At 39.1% G+C, this 25,790-nt stretch overlaps 1 protein-coding gene across 1 annotated transcript in view; it reads right to left on the reverse strand.

Annotated features, from left to right (window-relative positions):
- Positions 1 to 469: 469 nt before the first annotated feature.
- il21r (interleukin 21 receptor) overlaps positions 470 to 25,790 on the reverse strand; it is a 29,798-nt gene continuing 4,477 nt past the window's right edge. Inside the window, exons 2-10 of the mRNA XM_012970672.3 lie at positions 22,138 to 22,208; positions 18,167 to 18,252; positions 16,991 to 17,105; positions 15,110 to 15,294; positions 14,683 to 14,831; positions 14,439 to 14,610; positions 13,547 to 13,661; positions 11,696 to 11,780; positions 470 to 1,985 (exon numbers count right to left, since the gene is read on the reverse strand). Coding sequence (XP_012826126.3) covers positions 1,155 to 1,985; positions 11,696 to 11,780; positions 13,547 to 13,661; positions 14,439 to 14,610; positions 14,683 to 14,831; positions 15,110 to 15,294; positions 16,991 to 17,105; positions 18,167 to 18,239 — 1,725 coding nt within the window. The 5' untranslated portion in view covers positions 18,240 to 18,252; positions 22,138 to 22,208 and the 3' untranslated portion in view covers positions 470 to 1,154. The remainder of the gene's footprint in view (positions 1,986 to 11,695; positions 11,781 to 13,546; positions 13,662 to 14,438; positions 14,611 to 14,682; positions 14,832 to 15,109; positions 15,295 to 16,990; positions 17,106 to 18,166; positions 18,253 to 22,137; positions 22,209 to 25,790) is intronic.

Here is a 25,790-nt window from a genome sequence, read left to right on the forward strand (position 1 = left end):
GGGAGAACAAAGCAGCATTGACAGGCACTGCATTTGTTGGGTAGCATACTAAACAAACGCAATGCTTGAAAATAGTGCAAGCCTTTCTCTGTTACTGCAATTCTGCTCCTCTGACACTAGATGGGGCACTGCCAGCGGGAATGTAGATTAGTCAGTGAGTGTTCATGATCAGGACTTTCCAAAGAGTGGAACAGCCCACTCCTTCCCTTGCACTTACGTATACACAAGCCTCCTTTTTCTTTCATATTCCGGTCTGTACTGTTTTTTTTGGTCATGAAATATTCATCTCCGTGCCCCTACACTTTTTATTCATGCTTTTTCACATATGCTGCCAGACATGCACTGTGGGCCCAGCAATGCATATGAATTGTGGGAAGAACACAAGTAGAAGCTAAAGTGGGAAGATATTGGAACTGAGTGGGAGGAGGGAAGTGTATGGAAGGAGAATGATGCTCTGTTTACTGTATAGTCATGGACTGAATTCTTGATATTTATTATATACAACATGACTTTAGCTGATAACTCTCTATAACTAAACAAAATCATTCAAAAAGAAATATACCTGAAGCAGAATGATTAGCTATTAAACAAATGATAAATAATCTTTTCATATTCTGACATGAAGGATTCACTATTTAAAGTTTTGGAGCATAGTTCATTAAGTTCTCACAAGGCAACAAGAAGATGCAAACTGACCAGATTTCAACCTAAAAGTTAATTTTGTGCCAGTATATGTTGAACTGAGGGCAATAATGGTGACAAACGAAGCCCCATAAGGATTGATTTGTGGGCTGATCCATAGGTGCGTGAGACAAGGAAGGTCAAAACAAACTTTTTGCTTTTTTTCCTGCCATTAAATTCCTCTGTTGTAGCGGGTTACTAAAGAATGACAAATCAGGTCAAAGGGTGTCAATTCAGACCAACTCAGGAGCCTGGCAGATCCTGCAAAACGAATGGGAATCGATTGCGCCACAATACCAATTTTTGTCTCTGTGCCATTTCTTTCTTTACAGGTTGGGTTGTTTTTTTGGTTACTATGGTGGTTGAATACTGTAGGTTGTAAGGATTACTGAGATGATTTGGGGAGCAGACCAGTTATTTTTACAAAATTGATACTTAATACAGCCCTTGTTCATTTGTCTGTTAAACACAGACTAATTTCCACTGACACTGGTGGTGCCAACTGGTACCCACTGCTTCACATAATTCCTCTGCCATTCATCCTCATGTTCATTGTATGACTCTAAGTTCTGCATCTTTGGTGAGTTTTCACTGTTTCCAAATTCACTTTCCACAGGGCTCCCGCATTCAGAATCGGCAAAGCCACTATCAATGGTATCCATATCCATGCAGATCGTAGGATAACCAAAGTCCTTGCTGCTTCCTGAGCTGGGTGACAACGAATCATAATTTTCATCACTGTAAAACACATTCTCATCATCCTGAGAAGGAGATGCTTGCATTTCCCACTCTTCGGGTGGAATTGAGATCAAATCGAAAAGATTGGGTCTTGCGCCGTTTTCTGGAATATCAAAGCTATGTTCCAATGAGTGGTCACTTGAAACCTCAGGGTGTGGTCCGTTGTCTGGAAAATTATCCAAAAAGTTGCTACCACCGCTGTCAACATTGAGTGTTGGGTAGCCTTCATCAGCACTGGTCTCTCCATCTGCAATGCGGCTGTTATCAAATAGGCCACTAATGGTGTTGCACTTAGAGCAACACGGTGTAACTCCATCAGAAACAGTAACGGTATCGATGGATATACCTTGGAAAGAGGTGTCCCTTTTCCCTGAGTCACAGTTGCATTTCCTGCAGTCCTGGTTTCCATTAGAAAATAAGAGTTTCACAGTCACATCAGTATTGTTGATACCCAGCTTTGTTTCATGCTGAAACACGTTTCTGCTGTATATTTCCAGGTCTTCTGTATGAGCCACGCTAACATCAATCGGTAGTGTTAATGTTACATAAGGACAACCCAGCCAGCTCTAAAATAAAACAAAGTGCATTAATGATTTAGGCCGTGTATACAAGAATGATTGAAAAACATAGTAGGGTTGTATTCTTAAAGAGGACCTGTCACTCTAAGAAATAATTTGAAATTCTTTTCTATTGTGTTTGTTAAGTAAAATAAACTTCACTTACACTATATAAGTAATATAAATCTGGTTTCCTTCAGTCCTGGAATTACACAATCACAGCAAATAGGCAGGTGCCATTTTGTGGACACTGTTATTTAGGCAAGCTTTGTATCACCCCATAATCTTGTGTATGTGCCAGAATGGGGACCTGATGCTCAGGCCCATGCACTGGCTACACAATTAGATGGTTAGGAGTGAGGGGGAAAGTAAGAGCTGAATTGAAAGTTAAAGTACTTGTCTGCCCCGCCTCTATGCCTAAGGCAGAGAGGCGGGGCAGGCAATATATGATTGACAGCTGGGATTTTTAAATGCCTTTATAATGGGTTTGGATGTGTTCATATAGAAATGAATTTGGGTTTCTTGTTTAATTTGAAAAGGACTTTTATTATACAGCTTTTTATGTCTGGGTGACAGGTCCACTTTAAAGCAATGTTGCATTATAAACATTTTTGAAGAATTTTCCCCTAAATCTACAGAGCCAGTGACTGCTTTAAAATGCGAAATATCCTGCAATGAGAACCCAGGTGATCTGTGTAAATAAGGCTCCCTGTCCTTTGTTCCTGCAATTGGAGTTGGAAGCAATAAGCACAGTTTCCCAGCACTAAGCAAGTCTGTCCTTAATTCCCATGTTTGAGTCCTATGTAATATGATGGAGAAAAAAATGACACAATTATCTCAATATGTAATACAATAGCAAGACGCCTGACATAGTGCTGAGAATCAGCATTCTCATTGGTCAGTTCTTTTGCATTTATAATAAAAGTTTTGGTCAGGTACATCCTCATCGGTGAATTTATTTTTTATCTGTAATTAAGTTTTTCACCAACTTCTACTGATAACTAAGGGGTACAGTGGGCCACATTGGCTTTACAACGAATTTAACCCATTATGAAGGGTAAACACAGATTGTCTGCACTGTAGTCTCAGTTGATACTTCACCTCTAACAAGAACAGCTTTTATTTATGAATTACTGTTCCTTTAATTAGCCAGGAAAATGTTGCTCCCGAAAAAAAGCCATTTTATTTCTTTGTAATAAGATGGAGCTCAGAATGGGCTGGAGTTCAACATTTCTTTTTTTCTGCTAAACCACATCCTTGATTAACGCTTTACTGGATGTGTAAGGTGACATTTACAATAATAACTGTGTGGGTGGAAATATTCTGCAGATATATTTCTCTGAAACAAGCCCAGTTTGAGTACAGGCGAGTATAAAGAACACCTGCCACAGAAATATTCTAAGCTAGCAATCTCTTTTCCTGGTGTGACCTTGTCTTACACTGCACTTTTATTGCCCAAAGGCTTAGTTGGCTCCTCCACCTGGCTTTGGTCAATTCACAGAGCCAAGCACTGCATTCCTTGAGCCATGCCAACCCCAGGCCCCACCATTATCTGTAGTTCTGCCTTCAATAAGGTCAAGGTGTTTGGGTTCCATGGGAGCACAGGTAACATTTACTAGAGACAGGAGCAGCTGTTCAAGGCAAGGTTCTCACCTCTTTTAATGACAGAAATCTCCTTGAGAGGTAATGGGCTTTGGGGACCAATTAAATGATACCTTGTCACTTTAGGTACACTAGTGGGTACACTAGAGTTGGATTTTTTAAAAACCACCAATCCCCAGTGGGCCCTATCACGGGGACCAATTATCATGGTATATGAGCATGTCTACAAAATTACTGGGACCCACATGAAAAATGATTTTAAGATGAGAGGTCCTACAAAACTTTAAAAAGATGTCCTGTTTGTCAAATGTATATTGAAACTGTTCATTAGTCTTTTTTCTACATTCTTAGGTGCCCAAAAGGATTGCTTTGCCTCCAATAAGGATTAATTATGTCTTACTTCAAGAGAGGTACTGTTTTATTAAATAGGGAGAAGAAGGAAATAATTAGTGGTGCTTGCGAAGCGAGCATCACTATTGTTATCTCACAGGCTTATTATTATTCTTCCGTACAAAAGTTCGGCGCGTAACTAGTCCCGCACCGTTTGTCGTAGACCCATGAGTGAGGTGTCAAATCGTGCGGCCTATTCAGGAATGGGGTGCTATGACTTTTCTAAGGGGTGGGCAATTAACCACGCCAAAAATCCCATTGACTTAACATTGAGGCCAACTTTGACGGATTGTAGCGCAGAGAGGGAATTTTTTAGAAACGTGAAATTTACCACATTTGAAGAGGTTTGCAACCTGTGTCAGAAGATACCCCGCACAAGGGTATAATTTTCACCCCCGGGGCAAGAGAGGTCCCAAAATTTGCCCCGTTGACTTATAATGGGGATTTTGGCGAATAACTAGCTTGTCGTAGACCCATGAATGAGGTGTCAAACCGTGCGGCTTATTCGGGAATGGGGTGCTATGACTTTTCTGAGGGGTGGGTGGTTAATTGCACCCGCAGGGGGCAATTATTTGCCCATAGACTTAACATTGAGACCAACTTTGACTGAGTCCTGCACCGTTTGTCGTAGACCCATGAATGAGGTGTCAAACTGTGCGGCTTATTCGGGAATGGGATGCTATGACTTTTCTAGGGGGTGGGCGGTTAATTGCCCCCTGCAGGGGCACAAGTTTTGCCACAGCGAGCACCACTCACATTTTCTTCAGGAAATGCACCTCTCTAGTTAAGATTATAATTATTTGCTTGTAATGGAGTCTATGGGAGCTTTCTGGATAATGGATTTTAAGGTCCCATGTAACAGATCCCATGTATAAGGAATACACTGTAGACTCAGCTATTAATCTGCTGTAGGTATTTGATGCTAGGGCAACTTAGGAGCCAAGTCATCAGTTTGCAGTGAGCTAACTTTATTACTATTATAATCTGTATGCGTATGTAGTGCTACTAATCTTACATAGTACTACATGGAGGAAAGTTGCAGCAAAGAACAACAAAGTTAAAGATAACAGTGAATATGCTGTACATGACATGCACTATTGCTCTTGCATGAGTAACAGAAAGGGAAGTTGTGAGCACCTTTATATTTAATCCATTCACAATTTTAGCACCTATTTTGTTTTTTGCAGTGGGGCTGACTGCATCCTTTATGCACCTCTTGCTTTTGTGGTGAGCACAAAGTTCCTCTAGCTATAAACTGATACAGGAACCGTGGCCCCCGGTGATTATAAAAATAGTGCTATTGTTTGGGGAGTTTTTAACTTTAGATAAGTTACCTACAGGTTAAAAAAGCCCCCCTGCACGGGGAACTTCCTGGGATGAATGTAAATCAGTTAAGACTACTCTGAAGTAAAACTTCTTAATGAGGAATGATACCCTCCATAAAACTGTCTTACTGCACCCCCAAGTTTTCTAAAGAATTGGCAGAATGCAGATGCAAGAGAATGCACCATTGATCTGGCTTTATTATATGACAATTTAACCAATCATGGGGAAGGACATACGTGTTCAGTGCTAGTAAAACTGTGCTTAAAGCTTCCAACTCCAGGTGTCAAATTGAGCAAAACTGCTTTAGGAATAAAATTCTGATGTTGCTGGGCTACAGCTGCCACTAGGCTTAACCCATGATAATATATTATAGTATGCTGGGATTTGCATTTGAGTAAAGTATTGATGAGTAACATTGAGGAACAGTGTTTGACCTTAAAGGAACAGTAACACCAAAAAAATGAAAGTGTATAAAAGTAATAACAATATAATGTACTGTTGCCCTGCATTGCTACAACTGGTGTGTTTGCTTCAGAAAGACTACTATAGTTTATATAAGTAAGCTGCTGTGTAGCCATGGGGGCAGCCATTCAAAAGAGAAAAGGCACAGGTTACTTAGCAGATAACAGATAAACCCCCATTATATGGGGCTAGTTATCTGCTATGTAACCTGTGCCTTTTCTCCTTTTTTCCAGCTTGAATGGCTGCCCCCATGGCTACACAGCAGCTTATTTATATAGTAGCTTTACTGTAGCAAAAACACCAGTTTTTTGCAGGGCAACAGCACATTATATTTTAATTACTTTAAAACACTTTTTTTGATGTTACTGTTCCTTTAAAGGAGAAATATACCCAGGCTCAAAAAGCCCCCTTAACTATGACTGGCTAAACCCCCCTCACCTCTCCCTTATCGCATTGTTTTTATGTTTACACTGTGTCCCTATCGCTAACCACTACCTAAAAATGGAGAGAAGCGCAGCCGCGTACCTCGCAACATCTTCTTACCGACTGAAGACTCTTCGGGTCTCACCGGCGACACCTAAACTTGCGCAGTTGATTTTCTGCTACCTCCAACTGCGAATGCGCAAGCAGGTTCGTATCGGCAGAGAGACCTGAAGAGTCTTGAAGTCTCTGTGAAGTATGCGGCTGCACATCTCTGCATTTTTAGCTAGCGGTTAGCGATAGGGACAGAGACAATGCGATAAGAGAGAGTTGAGGGTGTTTAGCCAGTGATAGTTAAGGGGCTTTTTGTGCCAGTGGGGTATAGTTCTCCTTTAAGATGACTCAAGGTTACTCAATTTTCTCCAGACGTGTTGTGGCTGTGTGCCCAAGAAGTCATGTGGATGCCATTAGCACTGGCTGTGAGCAGAGCCACATGATCATTTATTTATGTGCACTGGGTGTGGCTTTAAGGGATTGAACTTGATGGACTTTGGTCTTTTTTCAGTCTTATTTCAATCCAACTTAATTTTGGATATCTTAAAGCCTGGTGCTCCACATAGTAAGTGATCTGGAAATATGGGGGTTTTAGACCGGACATTATCCAGGAGAGGTATGTGATACTAAGGAGGGATATATGTTTTTTTATCTTTATACTGAATGGCTGAAGCAAACTATCCATCTTTGCCTATATACTGTATTTATTGGTATATGAGGGTCCTGCCACATTCAATGCCTTGTCCAAAGTAATACTGATACTGAATACTGGCAAAAAAAAGAACATTGCAATTTGTTAACCTCTAGGCACAACTTTTTAAGAATAAAAAGAAATGGGAACAGATTCTATTGGACAGAAAATTAAAGCACAAGAAAAGCCCAACAAGCTGGGGGTGCCAATATATCAGGGAACCTTCAGTAAATCAGATCTTAATTTTTTCTCCCAGGGCCCAGGTTTTTCCTCAGTGCACTGGCCCGGGTAAAAAAATAATGCAGTGCCACACCACCATCTTACCTTTCCCAGACTTCCCCTGACTTTCTGTAAAGTATCGGATTTTACTCTTACACTGTTTATGTGCAAAGCTAAGTCTGTGCTAGGGACACCTGAGTAAAAAGAAGCACCCAGGGAAAAAACAAAGCCCTTCTGATTCAGCATTTTATCTAACAGATTGCGAATACCCAATAAATTTGGGTTTTCTTTTCCCAGTAATGGAATTGAAATCTCTTTTTGTTATTTCCCTTTCATTTATAAAAACACAAACATGAAATTAAATTGAACAAAGGGTTCTTTCAGGAGTGGTAGAAGCAACTTGTGGGTATAGCTTACCCTTTAGCTGGCGGTGCATCCCATTTACATACACCAAATCAGATTATGTGACAGCCTCACCCTGTGCAATTCTGAAACAATATTTTTGCATGTTGGGCTCAGTGAAGGATTTCCTTTCAGGAAGTGGCATGCACTCTGCCTCATGTATTTTGCTCTTTGCACAGTAAGCTGAAAAGGCATTTTTTTGTAAATAGCTCTTAAAGTGCTACTGACACATATCTATTGCAAGCAATAGGTATCATTGCTTGCAATAGACAGCCACAAGGTCCTATTTAAGGCCTTAAATGACCCCCCCCCCTTATTTGCTGAAAAATGCACTGGCCCAGGGTACTAGTCAATTAAGCTCCACCATCTTGTCTCTAGTCCCAGGCATTTCTTATGAAGTCAGGAACCTGTGTTACGATGCAAAATCAGAACATATACATAACTACACACGTGTGCCACGCAGGGTAGCCAAAAGGGGTCCCTAGTCAAGATGGCAGCTTATAGCATAACAGAATATTACCTCAGGCCGGTGCCATTTTTTTTAGCACAAAGGAGGACTGGTCTAGAGTCTGAGGGCAGCAATTATAATCATTGGGGGCGTCTAACAAATTGGATTAACCATTTCCTTGTCCTGTAAAAAGGGACTATATTGATCAATGATGGGCTTTGAAGTAATGCTTTTTTTAAATTTGACCACTGGTTTGAAAACTGTGGATTTTAACAATTCAGAAGAGCAAGTAGTAAGGTGGAACCCTTAAACACTTATATTTAGATATGTACTGTAAACCTCTCAGAGCACAGTAACCTCCTCCATTTATAGGAAGCAAAGACATTATACACATATACATACATATATACATATAATAGGATTTACTTCCCCTATTTCTGTTTATACTTTTGTATTTGGGCAAAATATACATTTTTTTATGTACTTGTACAAATATGATTTTCCTTCATATGTTCACCATTGATATATTACAAAGATTTACGGCTTGTTTTTTCTTCATTTAAAATGAGGAAGCAAAACCATATTTTCCTTTTTGCAGATATCCCCTTGGCTGGTTTCACATGAATGATTTTCAGAAATGCACACAGTAAATAACCCCCCTGTACATATATGAATTATCTGAAATGTACACAGTAAATACCCAGTCTAAAGTGCAAACACTTGTGATTACGGCACTGTAAATTCCACAATTAGCAGAGCACGTCTTTGCTTCCAACCACATGTGAACCCCCTCACCCATTCACTAGATCACTGCCACTCCTACATAACTCTTACTTATTTGACAGTCAAGCCCAAGATATATAAGCTTTGTGGGTTAATCTATCATCTATATACCCTATATATTAGCCAAATATTTATATATGTACAGGACTGGCCATGGTGGACTACACTGCTTTTCAGGGTCCTATGCATGGAACTTATAATTCCTACTAATATTGGTAATAAGAGGAACAGAGCACTTTTGCAAAAGAATGTTTTTTAGTGGTAAAAATAAACTCTACTTCAACTTCCGCTTTTGCTATTAATTTATATTGAAGCAACGAGTTCCTTGTTGTATCAACTGCTGCTTTGAGACATTAACCTTAGTAGCACAGGTTAAATGTGGTTAAAACACAGTTTATTTATAACAGTTCCATAAAACTTCATGGAGGTGCCAAATAAGGGCTGTGATTGGCTATTAGGCAGCCTCTATGCACACTATCATCTTACAGGATGCTTTATTTGGTAGTAAATCTTGTTTTAATTCAACCAAAACACTACCTGGTTTTGGGGCACTGAGAGCAACAGCCAAGGGGTTGGTGAGCAACATGTTGCCCCTGAGCTACTGGTTGGGGATCACTGCTTTATAACAAGTTGTAAGTATAGAGTATACTCCCGTGTCCCGAACCAGCCAATCCACCACCATGCAATTCAGCTGCATGTGAATGTTTACTTCAAGATGAAATAAAATAGGTGTTTTCATCCACTTGAACTTTAATACACAGCAATACTTGTGCTTAAACACTCAATGAATGTAAGGATTGTCTACATTAGGGACCATCTAAATCAGCGGTTCTCAACCTGTGGGTCGGGACCCCTTTGGGGTTGAACGACCCTTTCGCAAGGGTCGCCTAAGACCATCGAAAAACACATATTTCTAATGGTCTTAGGAATAATTTTATGGTTGGGGGTCACCACAACATGAGGAACTGTATTAAAGGAACAGTAACACCAAAAAATGAAAGTGTATAAAAGAAATTCCAGTATTATGTACTGCTGCTCTGCACTGGTACAACTGGGGTGTTTGCCTCAGAAACACTACTATGGTTTATATAAAGAATGCAGCTGTGTAGCCACGGGGGCAGCCATTCAAAGGAGAAAAGGCACAGGCACTTAGCAGATAACAGATAAAACACTATTGTATTCTACAGAGCTTATCCGTTATCTGCTATGTAACCTGTGCCTTTTCTCCTTTTTTCCAGCTTGAATGGCTGCCCCCAGGGCTACACAGCAGGGTATTTATATAAACTATAGTAGAGTTACTGTAACAAACACACAACTTTTACCAGTGCAGGGCAACAGTACATTATATTTCTTTTACTTTAAAACTCTTTAATTTTTTGGTGTTACTGTTCCTTTAAAGGGTCACAGCATTAGGAAGGTTGAGAACCACTGATCTAAATGGTTGGTTAAAGATGGTCCCTAATGTAGACAATCCTTACATTCATTGAGTGTTCAAGCACAAGTATTGCTGTGTGTCAAAGTTCAAGTGGATTGCTTTACTATGCAAAAAAGTCTATATTAATGCACTGGAAATCACTAGATCCTCAACCCCTACGATTCTGCCAAAAGTTGGTAAACGTTGCCCTTCCAAGTAAAAAATTGACATATCTAGCAAGAGGTTGTCCAGAGAAATTTAATGCCACATGGGGTACCTGGCTCGACCTACAAATTATCTGACTGTATAATATGCATTTTCTTTGTATTTGCCATTTGGTGCCTTAGCCTCAATATATTTGTTTTCTTTTTCTTTCTCTGTCCCTTTATTTATTGTTTGTAAGTAATTAAAAATATGCAAAATAAAATCTTTAAAAAAAAAAAAAGTTCAAGTGAATGAAAACACCTATTTTACAAAAGAATAGAAAGCCCGGTTTATTTCCCCTCTGGTGAACTGTGGAAATCTAATTTTTCACTCTTTGCTACATATGCCCGTATGTGCATGAAAACAATGAAGACAATGTGCCTACTAAAAATCAAATGCTGTGGATGAGGCAAAGTATGTTGATGTTTTCTATACTTGAAGTTCATCTTCTTGTAAGGCCCTTGAGTTTTTAACACCAATGATGATTCATCCATCACTGAAATATGATATCTGTTCAACCAATCCCTTTTTGTTGGTGGTGATATAACTACATGTAGCTTTCTGTCACTCATCTGTATTACCTATTAGAAAACCTGGTAAGATATCCTTGTAATGCAGAGTACCATTTATATCCTTGTAATGCAGAGTACCATTTATATCCTTGTAATGCAGAGTACCATTTATATCCTTGTAATGCAGAGTACCATTTATATCCTTGTAATGCAGAGTACCATTTATATCCTTGTAATGCAGAGTACCATTTATATCCTTGTAATGCAGAGTACCATTTATATCCTTGTAATGCAGAGCACCATTTATATCCTTGTAATGCAGAGCACCATTTATATCCTTGTAATGCAGAGTACCATTTATATCCTTGTAATGCAGAGTATCAATTATGTCTCTGTTTAAAGGGACATGCCTCTAGTTGTATAAGACCCTACCTTTTGCTTTACTAGGACATGGTCTTTGTCTTCTTAAAAGGCAATACCACATATGTTGGGCCACTTGGAGGTAATAAGGAAAAAAAGGGGTCACCAAATCAGCATAAGACAATGGTAGCTTAGGCAAGACTAAAACCACAACCTGATTCAGTAACAAACTCATAGAAACTAGGGAGGGTAGAAACATTATCCAACCAAAGTAAAGTTTTAAAAATTAAGTTATAGTTGCCCTTTAAAAAGTGAACAGAAATAAATGATGGGTTGGATAAACCTTTATCTTATTAGCTGAACTTAGAAAGCTCCTAAACTGATTCCTAGTATGGCATTTTATGTATTTATACTATTTTCATTTGTTCCTACCTTAAAATTCCCTTGGTGCCTCATGTAAAGTGGCTTGAAAAATGGTTCAGGGTCTGGTACTAAAACCCACACATTCTTCCATAACCTGAAGGAAGAGAAAGAAAAAACAAAATGCTGATGTGAAGCATGCACAAGATCGTCAGAAACAGTTCCACTGTAGTGTATCTGTAGGATCAAATTCGAGATATATTTAAAACGCCCCCATTTCCTTCTTACCACAGTGCTTTTTCTAAAATTTTCTACACTTTTTCCTCAACTCAGGTGAGGTTGCAGCTGCAAAGCTTGGGCTAATGGCACATGGGTCATATCTACATTAGTGCTGAATATTACCCACAGCCTTATTGTTCTCTTTTGACCTAGGACACTGGGATATTGAAGCCCAAATTGCCAGCTGCTAAGCCCCAACCTTCTTCTCTCAATAATGTGTCCTTAATTTTTTGCAGGAGGCACATGACTCCCATATGATTTTATTTTGAGGGTGTGTGAATAGTGCAATGGACATAGTGATGGGGCCCCTCAGGGTTCATCTGAAATGCCATCAAATTATTGCATCCAAAAGGATGGACTGAAGCATAATGACTGTGGGGCAGATTTATCAAAACCCATGGTCCACTTTATACCACAATTAGCGTTTTCTAAATCCAGTTATAATTATTTTCAAATTCAAATTTTCCAACTCCTAAAGAAAAAACCCAATTATAGCAGATTGGGAAGCTTCTGAGTAGAATGTAATTTTAGAGTGGTCAAGTTTTTGCATTATTTTACATGATCGAGTTTTCGAGATTAAAGTTTTTCATTTATAGGTCCTTATACAGTAGGTCCCTGGTAAGGCCTCACCTTGAGTATGCAGTGCAGTTTTGGGCTCCAGTCCTTAAGAAGGATATTAATGAGCTGGAGAAAGTGCAGAGACGTGCAACTAAACTGGTTAAGGGGATGGAAGATTTAAACTATGAGGTTAGACTGTCAGGGTTGGGGTTGTTTTCTCTGGAAAAGAGGCGCTTGCGAGGGGACATGATTACTCTGTACAAGTACATTAGAGGGGATTATAGGCAGATGGGGGGGTTGTGTTTTCCTATAAAAACAATCAACGCACCAGAGGTCACCCCTTTAGATTAGAGGAACGGAGCTTCCATTTGAAGCAGCGTTGGGGGTTTTTCACGGTGAGGGCAGTGAGGTTGTGGAATGCCCTTCCTAGTAATTTTGTAATGGCAGATTCTTTTAATGCCTTTAAGTTTCAGGGAGGATACTGTTGCTTCAAGTGCTAGTGCACACACCCAGCTGCACTCATTGTCTTGTATAACATGGATCCAACTGGCTGCTGCACAGACATAGGGAGGGGGCATGCTCAGTAGCACTTAAAGAGACAGTGTCCTCCATGAAACATTCCACTTACTGATAGTCTTTGCACATACATGGTGAAGGACTGGGAAGACCTAAGGGTAGGCATCTACTTTATTTAGATTTAAATTTTGATCAAGTGGTTGGATGCTCAATTTGGTGACCAACCAAGTCATTGGTGTCCACTGAGATATCAGTAAGGGCATCAGTTGATCTCAATAGCTTTCCTGCCTCCTTGCAGAACACAGTAATACTTTCCATCATGGCTACTACCAAAGCACTTGGCACAGATAGTGACTAATACAAATGGTGGTCATAGGCCGATTTTCTTACTATTCACAAGCAGCTAGAGGAATCTACCCATTTCTGTCAAGTACCTCAAAAATGTTTGTTTATTTATTTTGATCACTTCATCCTAGTGCAGTACATACAACTAGTTCTAGGCAAAACTCTATTTTATGGTGTTTAAAAAATATGAATAATTTATATGCCCACCCTTGCTCAGACACTCACCTTTGTGGCAATTTTATAGGCTTACAGGACAATATGATGATTAATACAATTCCAAAGATTAAACACAGAATGGCTATTGGGTTCTTAGGTATCCAGATATTTCCACTGAGATCTTCTATAAAGAATCAAAACAGATGATAAGATATACATTCCTTCCTTGTAAAATAAAAGAGGGTACATTTTGGGGCATATATATTATAGTGTGTAAGCCAACATCACTGGTGATGTTGGCTTACATATTTTAAAAATATGCCACTTAACTGTGTCAATTTCAGATACATACATACAACTTGATTATAACATTAGTGAAGCCACAAATTCTATAATACATGAGAAGGACAGGGCTGTACAACAATAAGTGCATCTCACATTTTGAATAATAAGCGTAAAGAAACATTATGGACTTGTATGGAAATGGAAATGTATTAACAACCCTCCTGTGATGCCCCCAGCTCAGGCACTATAAAAAGGGAATTTCATCATACAGGAGAATGAATGGTTGGAGGGGCAGAAGGATAAACTTCCACCTCTCCTACCTGGAACATAACCTGCATAATGCCCGCCAACCACAATTCTGCATGTGTTTGCTGGCGCGGCGTGACTAATCTCCCCGTGTACCCCTGCCCTTAAGGATTTATGATGACAGATACTGCATTGTGTACTACAGTTACTGTTTTGTAATTAAATTGTATTTAATTATTAAATAAGACAATGGACAGAAAACAGTTTAAAATAAACCATCATAATTGGGCTTGTGTTGACTATTGGTGTGTATATGACCTTTAATAAGATGCTACAGGGATCAACTGCATCTAAAAATGATCCAAAAGACCTTTTTGTTCAACCAGTTTCCCAGTAGTGTTTCAGCTTAGCAGCCTGACTGCTCATTTACCATTGGTTGTCCATTCAACAGTATTGCTCCACTCACTCCAGTCACCCCGATAGATGGAAGAGTTTTTAGGCTTAGCGCGAACACGAGCAACGTAACTTTCACCATCCTGGAATGAGGACTGCAGGAGAACAACACTTTTCTCATCTTCGAAGATGTGGATCCGCTTCTGCTTCTGTAAAGCACATTGAGATATTATACACTGTATTTAATAACTGATTTGGGCTCAGTGATCTTTGCTTCTTACCTCCCAAGATTCATCGGCTCTCTTATAGCTGAGTTCGTATGCCAGCTCATTGGCCTGCAAATGCATTTCCCTCTTGTAGGGAGTTTCCCAGGAAAAATTGTAATTTTCAAAACTCAGCACACTGAGATTATATGGAGCCCTTGGTACAACTGTCAAAATACAATATCAAATATTATGATAATCACTACAGTTAGAATTTTGGGCGCCAACTACTTCCCAATAATCCGTCACAGCCATTTAATGAAAGAAAATATTGCAATGATAACCCTAGATTCTGTGTGTGCATATGGTTGCCTGTTCATGTGATTATTGAAATGGAGTTTACCTGGAGTCAACCTTGGATCTACAACAGAAAGTAGTCCCCCACAATAAAGTTACAGTAACATATCAGCGCATTAGCCTGGCCAATTGTAAACTAATAACTTACATGTTTTACTTAAGTAGAAAAGTTCACATGTTTGACTAGAATTAATTTGGTCATGAATGGTTCCATTTATGAAAATTGTATAAAAGTCATCAGCACCAAAAGATTCCATATTTTCATTGCAGGAATACACAAATTCATCAGACTGAACAAGGTTGCAGAAGGTGTTGTCTAGGTTTTCACTTGTCCTAGAAAAGAAGAAATGCCAAATAAAATCAGCTCAACCTTTATTTCCTGGTTGAACAGGAATCAAAGAAAGAAAATACACTAGAAAGCTTCAGACATGGTATGCCATCTTCTAACTGTGAAAGGCGCTAGCTTGCATGTAAGAACTAGAGAGTGCTGGTTGATGTAAGCAGGGTTGGACTGGGCCGGGAAAAATCCCGGTGGGCCCCGGCTCTAGTGGGCTCTGGTGGCCCAGACCCGACCCTTGCCGGCGCTCCCCCCTGCCTGACTGCTCCTCCCCTGACACGTTAAATTTACGTGCTCGTGTGTGCACGTCGGGTGGAGGGCCCTGCAAGGGGGGCGGCGCAGGCACCTGCAGGGCCCCTGGGGTGGGAACCCCGGTGGGCCCTTCACTCCCCAGTCCGACCCTGGATGTAAGGCACTGGGGATCCTTGTAGATACCCTCTGCCTATTTCAGGGGTGAAGTACCTGACCAGAGTGTTGCACTCTCTGAGTCTGTGTTGGATTTTTCAAGTGCAGGTCACAGAGGGCACTACAACCCTAAAAGAGCTTGGTGCAGCCTTGTTACACACTAAGCATTAGGAGCTGCAATTTGTCAGACCTTAAAGGAACAGTAACACCAAAAAATGAAACAGCTTTAAAGTAATAAAAATATAATGCACTGTTGCCCTGCACTGGTAAAACTGGTGTGTTTGCTACAGTAACACTACTATAATTTATATAATAAGCTGCTGTGTAGCCATGGGGGCAGCCATTCAAGCTGGAAAAAAGGAGAAAAGGCACAGGTTACATAGCAAATAACAGATAAGCTCTGTAGAATACAATAGTGTTTTATCTGTTATCTGCTATGTGCCTGTGCCTTTTCTCCTTTGAATGGCTGCCTCCATGGCTACATAGCAGCTTATTTATATAAATTATAGTAGACTTTCTGAAGTAAACAAACTTTTACCAGTGCAGGGCAGCAGCACATTATATTTTAGTTACTTTTATACACTTTCATTTTTTGGTGTTACTGTTCCTTTAATGCATTGCTCTGAACATACAGGCACTCAACTTCACACAATTGACAATAGGCAGGAAGAAGTGGATTTCAAAATAATGATAGATAGAAGTTTGCCTTTGTTACAGGATTACAACTTCTGTGCAGAACACACCACTAGCTAACAGGTTAGTCTTGCAATATCCCTTCAGAACTTTCTTTAAGGTACGACATCTACCTCTACAGCTGTGTGTGTGAAACCAATTCCACTTGAGTGTAACAAGAAAATATACCTTGTTTCCTTAAACAGATAGTAGATGCCTTTTCTCACTGTTAGCACATAACACTTGATCAGTGCATTTGTGTGTTTCATATAAGAATTACTCCCATATATAATGTTTATGTCATAAATAAACAAAGCTGTCCAAGTTATTCTTAGAACCATGGCTGAATAGCTGATACAGGCGTCTTTACAAAAGTCTGTAACCTTATTATTAGCTAAGGGGGGCACGGTATCCAACTAAATGATGGTTCTCAAAAGGGAACTTAATACCTAAACAACTCTAGAAACCCCTCAAACACTTCTGTAGTTAGCTATTTCCATACAATTAACTAAACAGAATAACCTAAATGGCCATACCTCCTTACTTGTGTGGCAAACTGCTATGTTTTAACTTATTAGTTCAGATCTACTTGGAATCCACAAAGTACAGACTTACCACATTGCACTAAGGCTATATGAAATTCCTGATTGTTCCTTTTGTGTTTTTTCATATTTGCATGTTAAAGTGTCAATATAATCCACGTAACAGTTCAGATCTTCACAGCCTTTAGCTGAAATACAATCAAGAAAGTATTGTTGAGCTAGTTGATTTGTTTAGCCACACGTTTAATATAGGTACTTCATAAAATGTATTATGTTATTATAATAGAGTGTTTAATAAAAGCGCTTGTAACTCAATGATGAAACTCACTAAAGGAGGGAAACATGTATTATCCACAAAATTCTCATTTGTGCTCCCTAGCTTCTGTAAATACGTAAGGGATTTTTTGCAAGGGAAGGTTTTATGAAGGGTTTACATCCCCTTTAAATATTCTGGGAGCTGCAGTCCAGCAAATGTAAGGATAAATTACAACTATTTGGTAAAACATAACTTGGAATGCTGGGATGTTGGGAAATAATAGTGGCGATGCACTAGCACCCTAGGCCAGTGCACTTTTCTGTGGACAGAAGCGCCAGTCCAGGGTGAAATATCAGTGATAATATTTATGGTGAGTATTATTTTATGTGATCTTCATTTTTAATAACTTTTAAATGATTTCCCTTCCTTGCCTGCCCCTTTCCAGCTTTAAATGGCAGCCAAAAATTGTTACTCTGTGAGATTTATTTGTCCCTGTTACTTTTATTACCAATCTTTAAGTTCAGACCCATCTTCCACTGCCTTGTTGCTAGGGTAAATTGAACCCTAGTAGCCAGATAGCTTCTAAAATTCTAAAGTGGAAAGCTGCTGAACAAAAGTCTAAATATTCCAGAAACCACAAAAATATAAAATGAAGACCAATTTTAAAAATGTCTCCTAGTATCACTGTCCACATCAAGTTAAAATGTAAAGGTGATCTTCCCCTTTAAGGCAAGGCTGTTTTTGGACCTACTATCTTTAATCCTACAGGGTATAAAGGATAAAAAGCTGTTTGCCGTGACAGTGTCTAAGTCATTTTGAAACCCTCTGAATGGGAGTCTGAGAAAGATCTGAGTCATCCTGTGATGATGATGTGGTTTTGTAGTGATGTGGCTTACTCAGGGAGAAAGGGATTCTCAAAATAAGAGAAGCTGATAAGTACCTAAACTACTGAAAAGAACACAGCAAAACAAGTGAAGGCAGCTGTGTACTTACCTACCGACACCAGGAACCACAGCAAGAAAAGTGTTGCAGGGGATGGACACTCCCTAATCTTGCTCATTTCCATCCCTGTGTGCCAGCTTAAAGAATTATGAAACAAAAGGGGTTTAAGAAAATGTAATTTAAAACCATTTTTGCAATTTTTGGTTATTTTATGTGAATTCATTTAAAAATATAAAGGCATAAATATGAATACAGTGGTTATGATGTGATTCTGCCCTTGAGTCCAACATTTTGCTTTATTGCTCAAAAAAATGGGATGTGTCGTAATGGTCAGTTCCACTGAAATCACGATTAAAGTTCCCACCATGGTGAAACGCAACCATTGTATCTGATGTAAAGTCAAAGAACTGAAACTGGCTTGGTTCACAAATCTTCCAACCATTAAAGACAATTTAGAAAGCTAACCACAGCAAGCCACTATTTTCTCTGTACATCATGAGAATAGAGCTTCCAGTGAAAAGGATGAATCAGCCAAAGAACAGAACTGAAAGATAAAAATACCACATCAGCTGGATAATGCGACGAGGTCTGATAAACCTAAACCACAGCTGCAGGCCCTGACAGGACTTCTAGGCATTGTTTTCCTATTCACCAACAATGATTACGGTTAAATTATTTCAGTACTACAGTTGGCAAGAGAAGGTAGAGGTCACCCTAAAATACATTTATCTACTTGATTCCTCTGCAACAAACCAGGTCTAGGTCTAGATTATACATCCACATTCCAGCCAGTGTTTATTTATGTATTCTTTTACATATTGTGCTGGGCCAAATCAGACTAACCCAATCATTTCTGCCTCAGTCCAACACAAGGATTTATGTAGACCTAACATACAATCCAATAGTGTTCTCAACCCATGAGTTTATAAAGCCAGCACAGTACAGCCCTGGTCAGATATTAGCCAGGCACACTTATGTTTTGGCTCCATTTATAGACTGGATTGGTTGACAGCTAATATCAACCCATGTGTGGCCAGCTAAAAAAAAATAATTATTTGGAGTCCAGCTAGGGTATGTTGCAATGTGTAGTCTTGTATGATGACTGACACATGTCCTAAACCAGGGGTCTCAAACTCGCGGCCCGGGGGCCATTTGCGGCCCTCGGTACAATATTTTGTGGCCCGCACCAACGCCTTCTCAAAAGCAATGAATGGATCACGATTTTCATTGCGATTCAAGGGATAATGCAAGGCAAAGCGGGCGGGAGCTGCTGATTGCGGAAATGACGTTATGCCATCATAACAGTTATTATGGGAAGACGTTCTGTGTGCACAATTAGCTGCTAAGGAGCTAATTGTGCACACAGAACGTCTTCCCATAATAACTGTTATGATGGCATAACGTCATTTCCGCAATCAGCAGCTCCCGCCTGCCGTGCCTTGCATTATCCCTTGAAAGCCAATTTTTTGTGAAATCCCTTATGCGGCCCAGCCTCATCCTGACTTTGCCTCCTGCGGCCCCCAGGTAAATTGAGTTTGAGCCCCCTGTCCTAAACCCTGCTCTATATAGATCCATGGTAACATTTTGTAATAAATGAGCAAAAGTCCAGGACCCACCAGGACTGGGGGCCTACCTTCAGACCATTTGTCTGCTATAACGTTTGACTGAAGCATTCCCCAAAAATGGCAGACCCCTCATTTTAATCAACCTTAACATTACAGTTTCAGAAAGAAAAAATGTTCCTAAAGAATATATATATATATATATATATATACACACAGGTATAGGACCCATTATCCAGAATGCTCGGGACCAAGGGTATTCTGGATTCTTTAATTTGGATCTCAATACCTTAAGTCTACTAAAAAATCAATAAAACATTAATTAACCCCAATAGGATTGTTTTGCATCCAATAAGGATCATTTATATCTTAGTTGGGATCAATTACAAGGTAATGTTTTATTTCTACATAGAAAAAGGAAATCAGTTTTAAAATTTAGAATTATTTGATTAAAATTGAGTCTATGGGAGACAGGCTTTCCGTAATTCGGAGCATTCTGGATAATGGGTTTCCGGATAAGGGGTCCGATACCTGTATATATATATATATATATTTTAATAAAAAGCCATAATTTGTGATCACAGTTTATCTGTTCCCAACACTGTTGGTACAAGCTGGCAAGCCAACCTTATGTCTATTTCAGTAAGCACAGACTTTTTTCTGTAGTTCCTGCCTTATTGTATTCAAGTTCCTCTGCTTGGAGATAGTCCTATTAGTAGTAATGAGCAAATCTGTCACATTTTGCTTTGCTGAAAAGTTCGCAAAACGGTAAAAGATTTGCGAGACGCGGGTACGGGCACGACTTTTTACACGACTGCGGCAACATCCGTGCCTGACGAAAAAATTCACTCATCACTTCCTATTAGTAATTCATTGAAACATTTCTGGGGGCCCACCAATGAGATCTTTACCCTGGGCCAAATGGTAACTTAAAGTGCCCTGGTTGTGGAGGGATATATGAAAATGCACCACTGGTTTTTAGAGCCAAACTCTACTCTGGTTTACAACCATAAAGGTGATAAAGAAACTTTAAATCATTTTATAGAGACCGCCTATAGGCAAAGTAGAAATGGACCCCCGGACCCACTTATAAATCTAAATATTTGATACATGGCAATGTAGACGTTATTTTTATTTTCATTGTTCCCCCTTTTTTCCTATCTTTCCTATCTCCCCCTTGCCCCTGAGCCCCCCTCTTTTCTTATTTCCTAACTAAGCAATCCACAGAATTGCGACTTTCTGTATAACCTGTTAAAAAATATAAATAAAGAGTCAAAAAAAACTCATTATATAGAAAAAATAAACAATTTTACATTGAAGTTACTACTACAATAGAGCACTGATCCACTTCTTTTCTGACTACTTGTTAGGGTATTGTGACAGAATAAGAGGGCCATGGGAAGTAATGCATATGGCTTCTGATCTTTGACGTGTGTGTACCCAATTCAGTAAAATCATTACTAATAAGTTATAGATATTTAAAAAAGTGGTTCCATAATTATTACTCTGTAAATTTTTATTTCAGTTTTCAACTGTTGTTTATTGAAGGAACAATAGATTTACAGAACTATAGATAGATGGCTATTTCTGTAACCATACCTAATAGGGCACAGCTGGAAAGATCCAGAAGTATAAGAAACTTGATATTATTCTAAAAAAATGAAAATTATACATCTGAATAATTCACACTGAATAGCCACTTAAATATATATATAAATCTCCATAGTACACAGCTAATTACAGGAAGGCCATCTCCCATAAACTCTGTTTTAATCAAATAATTTTTGATTAATAATCCTTTGTCTCTGTAATAATAAAACAGTACCTTGTACTTGATCCCAACTAAGATTTAATTAATCCTTATTAGAGGCAAAACAATTCTATTGGGTTTAATTCATGTTGAAATGATTTGCTAGCAGACTTAAGAGATCCAAATTATGGAAAGATCCCTTATCTGGAAAACCCCTGGTTTTATTGAAAAAAAATCCAGCATTTTGAGCACTGCTGTGCTCTTCCTCAGGGTTATATTATATATATAAATATTTACATTTTTCGATCAAGCATCCAGGATTTATAATGTATTAGAATACGCATGCACAACTGACTGTATATATACTTGTATATATATATATATATATATACAGTCAATTGTGCATGCACACTCTAATATATTATAATTTCTGGGTGCTTGACTGAAATATGTGAATACTATATATATATATATATATATATATATATATATATATATTTCTCTGATGCTGCTGACAATTGTATGAAATAATGTATCACATTGAAACAGTGCAAATCTGGTCAACAGAGTTTATTTGAAAAGGGAAGAAAATGAAACAAACAGTTAACACCTAGTTTTTTTGCAAAACAGTAACAAATAGAAAGAAACAAAAAAATAATTATTTGGGTGTAACATTTTAAAAGCCCCTTCAGTTTGTCCAAATGATTTACCTTGACTAAACGGAGTTATATCTGCGCAGAAAGGATCCAAATGTCCAGTCATAGCCAGCCAGGTTTGTCTTCTGTGGGAATAGAGTTTTCAAGCATCATGCAGTTAGGCTTCACATTCTCCGCATACAGGCACAAGCACCAAAGAACCCATCATTTACCAAATGAACAGTGATCTTTCCTAGTGTACAGCGAGCATGACATGCACTGGAGGATGTGGTCGGGAGGCAGACATGACTACTGAGCCTACATAGGTTATCTTTGAGCAAAGCATGGGAAAGATGTGGGTGACACACACACAGAGAAATACGTCTTTGCTATGAGTGGAAGGTCAGAGATAAACACTTATTCAGCGTCAAAAATAAACGATGATGTGTTTCGTCAGTGAGCAATATCTCGAATCAGAGATCTCAGATATCTCTAAAACTTTCCAGAAAATATCTATTAGGCTGTCTGTTACAGAAGTTGATTATTGGGTATTTCATTCTGTTGTAAAACAGCCCTGCAGCTGTCACAATGTGTTTGACTCAGCTATTAGTCAGCCATTAAGTTATTATAAGTAGACCTATTCTACACAACTCTCCAATTTATCTTCATTATTACATTTGTATGGCTTTTGATGTATTGGCTTTCCTATTCTGCATTTTCTCACACTGCAACAGAAAATGCTTTCTGGTTCTGTGTGCCAGTGTCCAGGGGAATTAACCCCTAGCAACCAGAAAGTTTAAAGTCTAGGGGTTATGTAATAAAATGCACTATTTTTGTCCAGGAGCAGTAATCCATAGCAACCAAATAGCAGGTAGAATTTATTGGTCACATGTTTACAAGCAAACGTCTTATTGGTTGCTATCGGTTACTGCTCCTGGGCAAACTTAGTGCTGCAGAACAAAAACCCTATAAAAAAAAATAAACACCACAAAGAATAAACAGTTGCAATTTATGTCAGATTTCTGCTGTCTACATCATAAGAGAACATCGTTTTAAGGTGCTGAACCCCTTTAATGCCATTGGTGACAATCATACAAAACGAAGAACAGCAAGTCAAGTGTAAAACAGCAAAGAAAGGTTTTTCATTGGAGAATCTTTCAGTTGGTGCAAAAGGATCCTCCTGTGGGAATCCTGCTGTTTTCTTTGTAGCCATGTTTACAGTATGCTACCTTATGTAAAACAAACAGAATAATGGCTATTGTGATTTGTTGAGGGATGAAAGTGGCTCGCAATCTAAAATTGTTCATGTTATTTTCCTTAAATAAATCACAAAAAAATATAAAAAAAATTAAACATGTGATCATGCATTTTCCCTGTTTTTTTCTCAATCTGCGTAAAAAGTTATCTAACATTTTAATAAATCTACCCCTTACGCGCTGCGCTTTTTTGACTCAGGGTGCTGAGAGAACCCTGGAGCTACAGACTGATCCAGTGGTGGGGATAGCTACAGGGTTCCTCAGCATCAATTGGTGCAACTCCATTCAATTCAGAACTGATTGCATTTACATTTAATTGCAATCAGTGCAGCCCTTCTAGCTGGACTTTCTAGATGTCTTCCTGAAGTTCCAAGTAGGGTTACCACCTTTTTCAAAGATCTGGTGGGAGGTGGACACAAAAAGAAATATGGAATTGGAAGAGCAGTAGGTGAATATGTAAGCTAGAAAGGGCTAGGGGCGGATTGGAGATGGACAGGGGCCAAACTGACAAGTTATTACAAATTTATTTATTTTATATTTACCTGCTAAGTGTTTGCTATGGCTACAGGACCAAGTCAGAGCTCGTGTCAGTTTCTTTATAAGACCTACTACTGAGACAGCTCCTTGCTAGCAACTGTAATCAGACAATGGTCCTGCCAGTCAGGGAGAATGGTGTGTATTTAAAGCTTTCTTCTAAACTCTAATGATACCATGTGGTACTAAAGTCTAGAGAAGATGGACATTTATGAAACCCCCTTTGCAAGAGACATAGAGAAACATTAAAAACCTGAGCAATACATAAAACTGTATCATACAACACAAGACAGAAATGACTAAGCCAGCATGCTATTTTTATGGAAAAATACCCCCCCGCCGTGCTTAAGACTCTAGAATAGATTGTGGTCTGAGCCCTTGTTCCTAAAATAGGAATACTTGCAATTCCCATACACATTGCAACATCCCCTCTATTTACAGCTATATCTATGATATTACATTTGCAATAGTGATGTGCCAATCAGCAAAGACTAAACCTGCATCTGACCCTAGCCTGCAAAATGTTGCCATTGTACCTGTTCCAGTGTATTTCCCCCCTGTATGCTACGCCTGTGTGAACCTTAGGTTCCAAGACAGGAAAACTCCGGGAGCAGAGGAAGAGTGTACTTCCCTAGTCTGACCCACACCCAACCCGAACCCATAATGGTCATTACAATTTCAACCCTAACCTGCCTGACCTATGGGTAAATCTGCAGCTCAACCCCTACGTCACTAATATACAACATATAATGGTTAAGTACTCTTAATGCAGCACTGGTATCTACCACTATACAATGTACAATAGAATTAACCTGTATGTTACCCAACCACTTAGATTGTAAGCTCTACGGGGCAGGGACCTCCTTCCTACTGTGTCTCATACCACATGGCACTTATATATATACATATATATATTTATTGTATTTATTTATTATAACACTTGTCCTCCCTGTGTGTAATTTTGTATTTTGTAAGATTGTACAGCGCTGCGTACCCTTGTGGCGCTTTATACATAAAGTTATACATACATACATACATACACCATACCTTTCCTAAATCTCCCATTTGCACCACTACATCAAAAACATCTATAGCACTGATCCCCAACCAGCAGCTCAGGAGTTGTTATTCACCAACACTTTTAATGTTGCTCCCAGTGGCCTCAAAGCAGATGCTTATTTTTGAATTCCTGACTTGGGCAAGTTTTGGTTGCATAGAAACCAGGTGTACTGCCAAACAGAGCCTCCTGTAGGCTGCGAGTCCACATAGGGGGCTACCAAATTTTTAACTACACCTCTTATTAGGCAACCTCCAGAAACCTTTTTTCATACTTGTGTTGCTCCCTAAATATTTTTACATTTGAATGTGGCTCATGGATAAAAAATTTTGGGCACCCCTGATCTATAGTAATGCTGCTGGACAACAGAAGTGTTATGGGTTGCAGAAAAAACTTTTTCTTCTTAAGGAGACAAAAAAAGTTACCAACGTCAAATGTGGCATCGTTTTTGAATGTGCTTATAATGTTGGCAAATATTGTGGTCTAGGGCAGTGCTGTCCAATTTCTGTGGTACTGAAGGAAATTTTCTGGCCTACATGGTGGAGGGCCGATAATGGAAGACCAATGGAAGTTTTGACCACTCCCCTTTTTTAAACTGCACCCACTTCAAACCACACCCACTTTATCAAAAGAGCTTTTAAGACCATACCCACATTAATGGTGGCAACACAGCAAAAACCTAAAAGGTTGGTGATCACTGTAGGGCTAACACCCTTCATTCATATGTTAAATAATTATACTATGTCATATGAAGACACAACTTTAAATCCATATGCCTCCTCCTTCCCTGTAGATAGCACAGCAACCTCCAGCACACCTTAGGGACCATATTTCTTAATTCTAACAAACTTCCAGAACAGAACCTCCCACAGGCAGAATAG

This window comes from Xenopus tropicalis, chromosome 9, assembly GCF_000004195.4.
Source record: "Xenopus tropicalis strain Nigerian chromosome 9, UCB_Xtro_10.0, whole genome shotgun sequence".
NCBI lineage: Eukaryota > Metazoa > Chordata > Amphibia > Anura > Pipidae > Xenopus > Xenopus tropicalis.